Here is a 14,765-nt window from a genome sequence, read left to right on the forward strand (position 1 = left end):
GCAGGGAGTCCAACCATCTTCCCAGAACTCAAGCTGAAAGGCTAATATTAACTCCGGCAATGTTTGCATAGAGGACAGTGGGCACATGCTGGTAAAAAAGCTTTCCAATACTTGGTCATGTTGTGAGACAAGGAGATCAGTTTTGCAGTAATTGGTAATTTTATGAGATATATTTTGATATAACATAAAAAACAAAACAAGATATTTAGAAAATTAGAGAGGATGCAGTCACTCATGTTCAATAGCTGGCACTCTTTTCCAGAAATGTGGTGTGTACAGATCAGCTTGTGGGCACTGTCTGGAATCTTTTGGATAAGGTTGTATTAACACAGGTACCTTTTCTACTACGACTTTCAGTGACCAGAAATATGTCAAAATGTCAGCTGGAAATAAGCCTGTTTTAACTGAACAACACAGTTTGATCTGCTTTTAAATATTTGTTACATGAATGGCTCTAACATTATCAAGACCTTACCTTTTGTTATAGTTATACTATAGTTATAGTTACATCATAAAAGCTAATGAGTTTGAATTTAAAACATTATACAAGGGTCACTTCAAATAAATCTAATTACCTCAAATATTGAAAGCAAAACTTACAGAGCCATACATGATTAAAAGATGAATAGTGACCTTCTATTAACCTTGTAGAAACCAAAGCTGTCTTTTCATGTATCCAGGGAACCCATGAACTTTCATACATTTTTTTTTCATTTTTTTCTCTTAAAAAATAAGAAGAAAGACAGGAAAAGGTTTGCCATTCTATTTATACTGACGTTTAGATCCCTTAAACATATAGCCGTTCAATTTTAACGTTTCTAATTCACACTAATTCAATGTTGCACTGCAGAAACTGATGTTATGGTTACCACCAGGCTGATAAACTCAGAGGGCACGCACGCAGGAAAAATACACAGACACACACCACTGTGGAGATGTACATGTACTACATGATTGAAGTACACTGACCAGAATGTACAGGTCACATTTTGGTAACATGGAAACATTAACATGAATATCCCAAAAGAATATTATTACATGAGCAAAACAAAACATCACAAAAGATACATTTTGTGCCATTCGCTTACTTTATTTTTTTATTTTTTTATTTATTTTTAATTAATTTAAATTTCTTTATTACGGCATGTAAGAATGGGCTGACTTGTATATGAGCAAGATCGATGCTTCTACAGTCCAGTAAGAGTTATGCATGAGCGATGAAAGCGAACACGCTGACAGGATTGTTTAAATTAAGACTGATGGATCTTCAATACTGAGTAGCATTTAATTTTAGTGTTAGTTTAACACAGGGCAGAGTTATGCAGACGACAATACCGACTGAAAGAAAACGGATTTGAAGTACCTGAATTAATACCTCCATAGAATTAATTCAGCTTTAACCAGCAAGTTTCATGTCGGGCGAGTGTATATTCAACAGACTATTCAGTTATAAGGTAATATCTCTTTCATCAATGCAACTGTTATTCATGAGTTTGTTCATGTTACTATATGGGTAATACTTTGTGTAACAGACAGACAACCTTATTCAACTGATTAATGTTTAAAGTGAGAGACAAAAACTATTTTCTTCTGCCTCCTCCTTTCTGATCCTGGTTTGTACTTCATTTCAATTCTAAGTTATCCAACCCCAAGCTGGACTTGGTCACACTTAATAATAACACTTAATATAACATTTTTGGAGAAAAATGTCAAACACACAATCAATCATCTGCCACTTATTATGCACTTTTTCCAATTAATCTAGACGGTGGGAGGAAACCGGAGGAAACCGACACAACCTGCAATCCCCACACAGAAAGGTCTCCTTGTCGGAATCGAACCAGCGCTATGAGGCCGAAGCCCTAACCACTGTGCCACTGTGCCGCCCTCAAACATACGATTTAGAACTTAATTGGAAAGTCATTTGAAGTGTGTTAAGTCTGACAGATCGTCAACAAAAAGCGATGCAAGGAAATAATTGTACATTTCGCCTGATGTTTGGTCGATGCGAAAGAAAAAAATAATCCATTGCTTTGACAGTAACATATTTCAGTAGTTCAACCAAGTGTTTTCTAAACTGACATCTTACTGCGCTTTATTTGAAATCAGCAAACACAGAAACACCCACACACATTCAGCCACATTGCTTCATGATTCACATACAACGAGATGACTAACTATGGCCATCGGGCAACAACAAACAGCACTTTTCTAAGATACATTGCTGTATGGAATATATATATATTACATACTAGATATACATTCTGGATGAAGGGCAGCCATATATAGATGAGGACATTAAATACAGAGCAGGAAGGAGCAAATCAGAAACATATAAACTCCCACAGGCTTTTTCACATCATTAGAGCTTATGGACTTATCTTTTTTTTGTGTGTGTGTGTTTGAGCATTAGTCATTCACATACACAGATTATTATCATCTTTCCTATGGAGCACATTTGTCTCATCTCTAGCCAGTTTCTTTTATGTTCCCTGTCAGCACCCACTCTCACTCTCTTAATCTTCAACTTTAACTCCTGCCCCCTCCTCACCCCCCATGTCATTGTACATCAGATGCTATGTGAAGTTACAGTCTTCCCGATGGCAGGCCCATGGTTTTAGTGCAAGCACTGTATGAAAACTCATGAATAACATTAGTTTTTCATTAGGAACATGCAGACATCCTGAATTAAAAAAGAGCACCCAATCTTCAGCTTGTGTCATAGTTGCCCACCTCTATCCGTACACACAAGTAACAGAAAACGAACAACTTATCTACATATTTTGATTGCAAGAATTATCAGTTATTGCATGATCACTGTAGTGTTGGTATTGGACAAACAGAACAGTCATCCCCAACAAAACGGATTTTCATCACACGATTAAAATGACGTCATGTGCGTTCAGATCTGTTCTGTAAAGCCTTCTTGCAAACTATCACTTAAGGCAGACCTGGGCATTTTATGACCCAAGGGCCATAGTCATACCGTTTTGCTTTTTATCCAGCCCACCAAACTATTTTCTTTGAATATTTAACAAGTACTTTCAATCAATATTGAATTTAGAAACGTATTTTTTCCTTTTGTTTAATTTTGTATGGATGATTACATACAAAATAATGTTGGTCAGTACATGTATATGGTCATTGATGATTTTAATATTGAACTAAAATGCCAAAAAATTGAAATATTTAAATTTGCAATTTTCATTTTGCTCACCTAGTTAGCCTGCCCGGCCAAAATAATTGCCCAACCCTGACTTAAGGTGTTAAAGGCCTAGCTCTTTTCTGATGCACCATTATGACTTGGAGGAAGACAAAGGTATCAAAGAAGGCATGAGATTAGGGCTGACAATGAATATGTCATTTCAATAAAAAAAGCTTCACACTAGATGGTGGCTCTTTGACATCCAAGCAGCAATTTTGAAAGAGTGGCATCTATTTTTATGCCTGATAGGAATGAATATATAGCAAAGTTATTAGAGTTTTTAAACATAATACTATATCAGTGACACCAAAATACATATTTTAAAATTCTGTTTTTGACAGGAAATTCATTTCAGATAATCAAAAGAAACACAAAAACGTAAAGGGAAAAACAACAAGTATATCAATCGATATTCCTGCTTTTAGTGTTGATGCAATTGTTTGGCAGTGAATAACTGCATTATTCATGCTTATCTTATTATCAGTGGCCTAATACTATCTCCGTTTGGCTCCAAGCACTGTGATCCTGGACTGGGCAAATAGAATATGGAGTGCCAGACACACACCGCTAGTGTTCACTTTTTTCTCCTAAAAATAACTACCAATTTCTTGCTGTGACCAAGGGAATCAGGAAATTAACGATGGCTTCATCAGCTATTCATGAAATTATATCGATGGTATGACATAAAATTCTGGAAAAAGGAAAAAAAGGAGGGAATAAAGATGATGGAGGGGAACTAGTTTTCAGAACCAATATGTAAAAGCAAGGATATGCACACTAGCATGTGTGTTTGGGAAGTCCATGCTATCAAACACCTAATTAGGCTTACATCAGCATGTCTTTGTTGGTGTGTGTGTGTGTGTGTGTGTGGGGCACTTTAATTAATTTCCCATGAGTACTGGTATGCTGTAGCTATTAGTGTTACTTGTATATTCATGTGAATGTTAGTGCACGTTAATTATTTGTTGAGTCCTCTTTTCTGAGCTGTCCAGTCGTGCCTGAGTGAATTTCTCATTTCCAGGTTGAGTGGCTAAGACTTTGTGGTACATCTTTCTCCTTTTCCCCTTGTGACAGCTAATATTGGTCCAGTATACACAAGGAAATAAAAACAAATATTAACATAACCTGAACCCCATTTTGAATAGGTTAAATAATATTCATCAGGCCATAAAATGCATATTTTGGGCTTAGTTAGACATCTAAAATGCCATTATTGGGTCTAAAGCACCTTTAGAATAACCATTTGCACTCATGAAAAGGACCTTATGGTGGGGAGCTTAAGATTCAGGATGATCTTGAGTGGGTCTTCTGGACAATTTGTTCCCATTGAAAACCAATTTCCAAACATGCTGGAAACAGGGCTAAATAAGTTTACTTTAGTCTTCCATTAAAATACAAGAAACAACCAGAAAATGAGATAAAGTAACTTGAAACCCCCTGGTTTTCATATTTTGTTTGCTGCTGATCAGAAGTTAAGACCTATGGTTACCTTTGACCACTGCAAAATCAATTGACCCCGGGGTCTAATGCTGCCTAAATATCTTTCCATTCTATTAGAAAAAAGCCAGATGTTTGTGGGTGTTTTGATGTATATTGGCTATGACCAGTTAAGTCAGAGCCAAATACAAGGTCGCATTGGGGACTGCAAGGGGTGCTCATGTTAAGATCATTTCTGTGACTGAGCACTCAACCAAATGTAAATCAAGATTCCAGCATTTAGAATATGTGAAATAACAAGAATGATCAATCATGACAACAAAAGACAAACTGTGGAATTAGTAATTTGAAAGACTATTACCCAGCCATACCATATCCTGACCTTTGACATGAATAAAACCATCTGATGGCCTATAGTGCCATCTAAATGCCATCTAATTTTGCCACGCTGTACACAGCCATAAACCACCATATACCGTATATTACACTGACATCAAAACAAGCAGGGCACTGGTGCAAATTAGTGAGTGTCATGCAAACCAAATGAGCACAAGTGTGTGTATATCTGTTTGTGTGTGTATGGAGAGGGAAGTCAGAAAGAGAAACGCCAGCTGTGCTGCATTGAGACATCTTCAAACCCTTGCTGTGTTGGTAATAGCAGTTTAGAGGATGATTCACAAACACCTGAAGGGATTCATATGGGGTAAATCTTGTGGCTTTTTTATCATGATGAGTACCTGATCTCACCCTCCCCCCCACACACACACCTTGAGGGTACTATGTAACATTAAAAAGGAACAGCCCCTATGTTGTTTTCATACAAAACCCTTTTTTTAAAGAAGCATTTTTTTCTAGTGTAGGGATGGTTAGTTTTGCAGTACATTATGTGAAAATGTATTACATCTAAAAGAAAGAGGAGTACATGCAATATAATTATGAAGGCAAGATGGTGTGGAAAAAAAAATCTAGCTCTGATACCTTGAGCAATCGTAAAAGTTTAGTGAATTTCACAAGAAGAACTTCATGAATAATAGGAGCTAAATAAGTTTCAGGGTTTATTGATGAAAAAAGAATATATTAAATAATGACATAAGATATCTTTTGCACAAAAAATACTTTCTTTATTGAACATTAATTTACTGTTAAGTCTGTTTCAATCGAATGTATGGTTTTTTTTTCCTTTGGGTTTGGCAGCTCTCCGACATAACTGCAAACAAAAAAGCAGATGCGCAGACTATAACAATGTGAACCAAGAAGAAGACTGTTCTCAACAGTTACACGGTGGAAAGTCCAGCATTTGGAGGAATGTTCCATACATGCTTGTTTGATTTGTTTACAGGTACAACTGTAAATATTAAAACAAATTCCTGCCAGGCAATCCCATTTTTCGGTAGCATATTGTACCGAAAGACTTCATGCGCTTTTGAGCTTCATAAGTCTCCAAGACTGAGCTAGCAGACATACACAATAATGTCACTGTATTGCTGCAGAAGACAGACTAAATGAAATAACAACATGTACAATGTCAGCCTTCTGTCTACTTATTGGAGAAAAAGTTATCCTGTCTGCATGGGGCCATGTGTTTTCACAGCGTCAAAGAATCAGGATGTGTTTTTTTTCGATTTGTTTTTTTTTTTAATCTGTAATGTTATCTTTTTGACTTGTGCATCATCTTGGAAAAGCATCACTTGAAAGAAACATGATTAAAACCAATAGTTTGTGCAGCTATAATTCTATTTAGTAAAAGCTGCCTTCACTTCTATACTCCCTGCCCAATGTTTTCTTCTCTGGAGTGACGCTCAAACTTAAAAATTGACGATCCCTTCCAATGTCTAGTGTGAAGATGATTTCATCAGTCCCATAGAAGGTTTCCAAAACAAAATTACAACAAAATTAACACAGACTTATAGCTTGAGAAGGAACACAAAAAACACTGCATGCCTATGTCAATAGCTCTACCATACAATGGAATTTTGGTCACGCACAAAATTCATGAGGGTTAAACTCGCTTGGCGTGTTCTGGCATTTGTCTCCGAGTTCATGCAATAGACATGAGCGTGTTTTAATTTGATGCAATAAGGGTGGACATTCCAATTTTCTAGTAATGCACATCCCAACATCTATTTGAAGAGAACATTCACTAGTAGCTTGTTTTGAATTCTGCTTGTTTCACCTTCAAGCCTTAATTCTATTATCTGCTATGAGAACATTTAAATGCACCATGTGGACTCCATTTAAATGTTCTAATTGTTCTCAAAAATTCAGTTTGAAAACAATCCAGAAAAACGATGTGCCTGGCAACTATTAGACATGACACAAGGTAAGGCGTGTTTCTGGTATAAGCAAGAATTTACAACAAAATCCCATACTTTACAAATGATACAGCTGTGTGTGTGTGTGTGTGTGTGTGTGTGTGTAATGTAATGAGGCAAGGACATAAAAAGCAAAGTAAATATCAGTATGATGAGGATATGGAGAAGGAAAATGAACAAAACAGTGAACAGGAAATGAATAGAGAAGAATAGAAAAGAATAGAATATGTCCTTTAATCGGGAAAAGTAGATGGAAAGGGGAGTCGTGGAAGGCTGAGCTGAGAAAGGAAGAAAACAGAGACGTCAGATGTAGCAGATAGGAGAATAAATTGTAACAAGGGAACACATGGAAAGGAGGTGGAGTGCTGTCTTGACTACTGAAAAATTTCTGCTCTCTCATCTCCCTCTTAGTCAGTAAGCTTGTCTAAAATTCATATAAAGTAACAATCTGTTTGTTTAAGATACCACCTTATCTGAACATTTTATAAATGAGTCTCTGCATATGTGTATGTGTATGAAAAAATGTGGTTTGTTTTTGTTTTCTTTTTTAAAAAAGTATTTAACATAAGAAGTGTCAAGTCAATTTCTGAGAATAAAGTCCCTAGTAAGCTATTATTCTCAAACATGAAAGGTCATAAAAAATTGCCAATTTATTTGATCTCTTGCCAGGATGTGCTGGTCAGTTTTTTTTTAACTTCATACGAGTGATATAGAAGAATTAAAGATGTAAGACCCTTTCAACTGTGAAAAAGAGGCCCAATCAGTTAAGGCTCTTTGAGCAGCCAAGTTTGGCTAAAATTTTTGACTATTGAATGTCTGTATCATTTAGAAGCCAGGTATAATTATTCAACACTTCATTTTCTATTGCATTCAACCATCAACAATCACTGTCTTTTTATCCAGTTGCATAAAAAGCTACAAAGAAAAAAAACATATTCACATATTAACTCTTATTCTAAGACTACACTTTCAAAAGTAGTCCACATCACATTTGTCTGTAATTAGATTCATACATACTGGAAATGATTGCATGGTTTATGCACAGGACATGATCGCAGAGATAGCACGGTTCAGTGAGTGACCGGGACCCAAATGACTGCGCAAATTAAATAACGCATCATTCTGTGATTGTTTTCACTTTAATTATTGTCATCACATTTCTGATGGCACTCTCTTTTCAAGCTATGCGTTTGTTGTTTTTGTGTGCCTTGGTTTGATTAACAAAACACTCACATACAGTAAATGAAGCATAATTAGTCTCTAAACTAGTGAGTCCCTGTTCTCCAAATCACTTTGCGATAACCGCATCAGCCCTCAATGACTGAAGCTCCTAAACTCTTGTCTCTCCAGTCGGACATTTTTGGCATCTTCGTTGGCAAATCTTTGTCTTGCAGCTACAAATGTCTGACAGCTGTCATCAACCAGGTGCTCATTGTGTGAGTTCAACATAGAAGTTTGTGTCACACACAGGTTCAGTCAGGTTCAGAAATTACATGGACTTTGAACTACAAGTCATTTTGATTTAATACATTTAATGTCATAAACGAATGATGCAAAGACCGAGGTTGGTAAATAGAGCTACTGTAGGTGATATCCTGATAATTTTTGGTTTATAGTGATTCTGATGAAAGCTGACATCAGTCAAAGTACATTGAATGTCACAAACAAAAAAAAAAAAAAAAACAGACTTTATGACACTTGCTTACTACAACCAACATCTGCAGATCTTGGGCTACATTTACTTTAAGTTTACTATTATGATGAATGGTGAGAGCCCAATACAAAGTTGCATCTCACTCATCCCAAGTTCAACTATTTGAGAGATGCATATCCTGCCATTATTAACTTGCTTCAAGTTCTGCCTCCTCTCAAGCTCCAGCATGGAGCTGAAATTAGAACAAAACTCTTGAGTCAATGGTCTGACAATGTGGTTTCATTGTGAAATAACAAAGGCCTCTTGAAAATTGGTTTATGACTTTCAATCAAAAGTTTATCTCAATAAATAAGGCAAAAGTTTATGATACTTTGTCTTTGTTGTTGTGCTTTTTAGTGCAGTGTGTGCTTGCATGTCGTGTTTGTGCTTGTTTGCGGTTTTGTTTCTGCCTGGTCCAAAGAGACAAAGAGTGAGATATTGGTGTCAAATATAAAGACTTCATATGACAGAAATAATGTCACCCTGCCCCCATCACTTCACACACACCAACACAATACACACACTGACAGCAGAAAGAGACACACGCAAGTTCATTTTCATCTGTCGGATGCTGAGAAAAAGCACAACATCGCTGGGAGTGTTTGATATAGTTATCTATCCAAAAAAGATGTCACCTCACTTTTTACCATTCTCTTCCTCTACAGCTCCCCTCATTTCTCCCTTACATCACAGAACAAAGATATAAAGTCAAATTCCAACTGAGAACATTTAATGATCACTTTTAATTAATAATTATATAGGTTTAAACATTATGTTGAGCCTGTAAATTAAACCAGAACCCACAAAAACTCTGAAGCTCTTGGATTTACATTGAAATGCCTTTTACAGCACATTGTGAATACAACACGCCACCATTCAAATCAATATTATGCCCAGTTTTATTGGCATTGGTTTTTGACAAGGCACAAGAATGTTTTAATACGAGCCACATTTCCTGTGTTGCATTGATGCGCAGCAGTGTGTTTGTGTGTTTGTCTGCTCAACCCCCTTTGGCTGCAGCTTTCACTATAACAAAAGGGCAGCTGTAACTGCAAATGGAAGTATTTTCATCAGGCATCAATAAAGCTAATACAAAAAAATATAATCGGGCATGATTTGAAAACAAGGCTGACAGTCAGTGCAAACTCATTAAGAACCACAAACCTGTCTTCAAGCCTTGCTTTAAACCAGAGGCATTCAAATGTTTTGACAGGATGACTGTGAGAGGTGATGGTCTTTTCATGATGTTGTTACTGGTCTGTGTGGTGTCTTGGCTTATTTAACCAATTTTTTTCTGGCCTTGCACACATATTTCAGATATTATATCCCTCCCTGTTGAAAAAATATTTCAACAAGTTACACTTGGAAGTCATTTAAAACAGTCTGTAATTATTTTGTACCTTTTTGTCGTGATCCAGACATTAAGCTGAAGACCATCTAAATCCCTAAGAAGGCAAAGGATTGGCCCCCAGGCCTGACTTTGGTGTGGTCTTCACTAACTGAAGGTGCCAAACAGTCTGAGATGGCAAAGCATCTTGCAGACAGACATAACTTGTTCAAAGATCTGTAATATTACATAAATAACTTTCATTGTGTTTTATTTTGTAACAGACAAACTTTTACAGAGCAATTTGGACTTTGCAGATGCTTGTATTTGTAGGAGGTCTACTCAGAAAAGTGCAGGTGATGCATTGGCAGATTTCTGGACGTGAATCTAAAGTCAGATGAAAAAAAACAACTAAACAAACATTATCCTGGGAATGAGAGGAAAACTGTTCTGCATGCCATGAAACTGCTCTGTTAAGGCAATGACCTTAACATGATTACAATAATCTAGTTATTTTTTTTCCATTCTTTTCCACAAACACACCTATATGCATGACAGAAACAAACACACTATCACTGCCTTAATCCGCCAGTCTTTGTTTCCCCGATTATCTTTCCTCACCACCTTCCTTATTCTCTTAAGAGTTTGAGAACTTGTAGTTATTTCTTTGTTGACCTCAGGCAATTTGAATCCTGCTGGCACTGGCACTCCTGTGTTTGTTTGTGTGTGCATGTGTGCGTGTGTGATGTGTGTGTGAGAGAGAGAGAGAGAGAGAGAGAGAGAGAGAGAGAGAGAAGTCTCTGAGAGTTCATCACTCATTACTTATATTCAGCCTTCAAGGCCTGTAATTAACTTCAGCTTTGAACCCCTACCTGCTCATTTCCTGTGTGTATAAACACAGAAAACACAAGACCATTAACATAAAAATCACATCTTTCTGTTAATTTTAAGGCAGAATCAAACAAATAACAAGACTCACACATTCTCAAACACTTGGTCATGCTGTGAGACTAATTGTTTCCCTTAAAACAAGAAAAACACTTCTTATCACTAAATGGGAGTGATTAATTAAAAGTAGTTACAGAAGTAGGAAGACAAAACTTGTGATGAATTTTCAGACGGCAGATCTGTGGCAAATAGAATTACTATTTTGATAGATTGACGATGTTGGAGCTGACAAGAAGTTATAGAACCAGCTCACGAATATTCAAACGGAAAGATAATTGAGTCAAACAACTTACAAAAATAAAGATAAACTTGTGCTTTATAATGTTAACTGAAAATTGAGGTTTTCATTATTATTTAGTAGTTTTGTATATAGTGATTATAATGCTATGGGAAAGGAAATCGACCTATCAGCTGCTTTAACGTCAAAATTAAAGGAAAAGTTTTCACTCTTCACAACACGGTTTCATAACTTGCAGGGAAGGACTATACTTGGGACATGGATGACACCAGTTTTTTTTTCCATTTTATCAGAAGAGGTTGTGAGGTTAAGAGACTATGAGGACCATTAATTTTTATTGAAAAAAAGTCTGCATTTACCATGACACTTGTGTGAATGTGTGAGACAACGAGCTGCCCATGTTGGATGATCTGGACAAGCAAATCTATAGGACACCTAATAAGCGATGTTGTTTTCTGTTACCTCATACAGTTGAACTTCTCCACATTAACAACCCTACAGGGCATTTGTTCGCTGTACTTGTGCCTGCCAAAATGACTTAAATTACGATGTGGTTATTGAATAAAGGGAACACACACAGAGCAGTAGGCAAGTAATGGCAACAGTCTTTAAGTGAAGTTCATAAAGCAGTTGGAGCTGAAGCCTTGGGGGCATAAGTACAGTTAAAGGTAGAGAAATATTCCATACACAGTAACTTCATTGTCAGGAGCTGAATGAGCTGCTCATTGACTGGGTGAATTCAATAAAAAATGTTAGAAATTACACATATGGCCATTTGTTGTTGCTTCCAGTATATCTGAAGCATATTCAGTTTGTTCAAGGTTATTGCCATGTATCTCCACTTTTGTGGCAAAGAAACAAAATGTGTTGAGGATCCCACAAGACAAATCAAGATCAACATCTTAACTCTGCTTTAATAAATTCAGAAACTATACTTTTTTTTTTAATTATGGTTAAATAGAATGGCATTTTGTTTACAAAAAAATATTTGTTTTGGCAATGTTATCTGTATAATTCAAAATGATGGACAAAGAATACTGTCATTATGAAAGGCTTGTTTCGCTGAAAAAGGCTGACTTTATGTTTAAGACACTATTTTAGTTAGAAATGATTGAATAAATACTTTTAGGGATGTGTCAAACTGTAGGCTTACTGCTCCATCATGTGGTTGTATTAGGGCATAGCAGTGCGTACAGTTATTAATTAAGCTAGTATAATGACTGGGTTTAATTCCCAACATTATTACCCTTGGCTCCCCAGAATAGATACACACACAGTGACAGTCGCTACAAGCAGGTGATAGAAATGTACACACAGCAAGCTAAGAAGAACAAAGTGTCTGAACACAAACTCATAGAACAGACGACAGGTAGTGTAACTGATAGAGGAGATGCACAGCGACACCAGCTGCACACAGCCGAGTTGCCTTTTAGCTCACCGGCTACCCTAATGTAAACATATTGTCACCAAAACGTGAGGGATGCTCTGTGAGTCAAGGGAATGTAGCTGGTACCTGGCGAAGCAGAAGTGACACACGTCTCTGGCGAGTTTGTTGGACACACAGCTGGCCAGCGGCTCGGACCGACACACCAGTTCTCCTCTCCTCATCCTGGCTATCGCTCGCAGACCATTGCCCTTTCCGGGGCTGATGAACCGCTCAAACTTGTGAGCCATTGCCAATTTATTCGCCCTCCACGTGAATCGTTGTATGTTTACGTCCGCATTTGACGTCACCTCTACGCACTACGTGCTGACGTCAGAACGTGTCCACGCCTTCTCCGTTCTCCCGCCTCAGAGTTCCTACCGGTTCATTATCTACACTAAATTAATTACGTTTTTCTTTCTTTCTTTCTTTCTTTCTTTCTTTCTTTCTTTCTTTCTTTCTTTCTTTCTTCCTTTTTTTCTTTCTTTCAGAGGGCAGCATTTGTGAACAGCAGTATGGCTTCATGTCTAGAAAGAGTACTACAGGTGCAGTATTTGCTTTAAGAATGCTAATTTAGAAGTACATAGATGGCCACCTAGAAAAACCATATGACAGGATGCCAAGAGAAGAACTCTGGTATTGTATGAGGAAATCTGGAGTGGTATGGAGAAGTATGTTAGACTGGTGCAGGACATGTATGCTAGCTGTGAGACAGTGGTAACGTGTGCTGTAGAGGTAACAGAGAAGTTCAAGGTGGAGGTGGGACTTCAGAGATCGGCTCCCTTCTTGAGCCCCTTCTTGATTGCAGTGGTGATGGACAGGCTGACAGAGGAGGTTAGACAGGAATCTCAATGGACCGTGGTGTTTGATCTGTAGTGAGAGCAGGGAACGGTTTGAGGAAAATCTAGAGAGATGGAGGTGTGGCTTAGAGAGGAGAGGAATGAAGGTTAGTTGCAGCAAGACAGAGTATATGTGTGTGAATGAGAGGAACCCGGTTGGAACGGTGAGGCTACAGGGATTGGAGATCAAGAAGTTGGAGGATTTCAGATACTTGGGGTCAAAAGTCCAGAGCAAGGGAGAGTGTGGAAAAGAGGTGAAGAGATGGGTTCAAGAAGGTTGGAATGGGTGGAGAAAAGTGTCAGGGGTACTATGCGATAGAAAACTATCAGGCAGAATGAAAGGAAATTTGTACAAGACAGTGGTGAGACCAGCGATGCTGTATGGCCTAAAAACAGTTACAATGACGAAAAGACACACACACACAAACACACAAAGGCACACAGGGGCTGCTAGCACACATCAGGATCCCGATACCAAAAACAGCAAGATCAAGGTGCCGATATCCAACCAATGTCATTGTCAGTATGTGGTCACTAGGGGGGGCACTCCGCGAGCACTTCGATAAAGAAGCAGCTGGCAATGAAGTGAGTGGAAACTTTTTGGGGCGGTTGCACTGAAATGACAAAACAATTATGATAATTGAGATGTATAATTGAAATTTCCCTGTTTGCCTCTTCAGATGTAAGTCTCTAAATATTAAAAAAACACTGTTAGCACAGAGGGATGGACTATTTGCACAGCAGGTTAATCCCTGGCCATATTGCACTGTTTCATTTTCTATTTCTCTTCATTACAGCAGTTACGATGGGGATTTTTACCTGAAGAGCAAGTCTTTACCAGCATTTTACATAGATCACATATGCAGTGTTACTTAAAAGGAAATAAGGGTTACAAGCAGATTTTGGATTTCTCCAGACCACCCAACAAGTAGAACGCAGGACGGCAGATTTTGGTTTCTTCTGCTTCAATTAAAAACAGACTTCAGATTAAGTTTCCAGCAAATGAAAGTGGACATATTATATTGACATGGCTTTAAGATTAACACAATTTAATTGACATGCTTTTCTTTGCATCAAGGAGCTAAAATCAGTAATAGTTGTATGATTTTCAAGCATAAGCCATTATTTACTCTAGTTCCTTTGTAGTTGAAATAACCACATATTTTTATTTTGATACTTAAAATGATAATACAAAACTGCCATGGTTTGCCAGAAATCCAACTAAATCTCTTTTTGCTTTGAGAGACTGGCGCACTTTATCTGCATGCATTTTGATGACACATTTGGTTCACACCTATATGAGAACCACCTACATAATTCAACAGATGCTAAAGTGTTCTATA

General features: G+C 37.4%; 1 protein-coding gene across 1 annotated transcript in view; it reads right to left on the reverse strand.

Moving 5' to 3' along the window:
* The window catches only part of smyd3 (SET and MYND domain containing 3), a 68,809-nt gene extending 55,744 nt beyond the window's left edge, over positions 1-13,065 (reverse strand). The window contains exon 1 of the mRNA XM_086174817.1: positions 12,674-13,065. Within this exon, the coding sequence (XP_086030943.1) occupies positions 12,674-12,834 (161 nt within the window). The 5' untranslated portion in view covers positions 12,835-13,065. The remainder of the gene's footprint in view (positions 1-12,673) is intronic.
* Between the last annotated feature and the right edge of the window lie 1,700 nt (positions 13,066-14,765).

Source organism: Fistularia commersonii, chromosome 27 (genome assembly GCF_037954325.1).
Source record: "Fistularia commersonii isolate RoL2024-O1a breed Wild chromosome 27, RoL_Fcom_v1.0, whole genome shotgun sequence".
Classification (NCBI taxonomy): domain Eukaryota; kingdom Metazoa; phylum Chordata; class Actinopteri; order Syngnathiformes; family Fistulariidae; genus Fistularia; species Fistularia commersonii.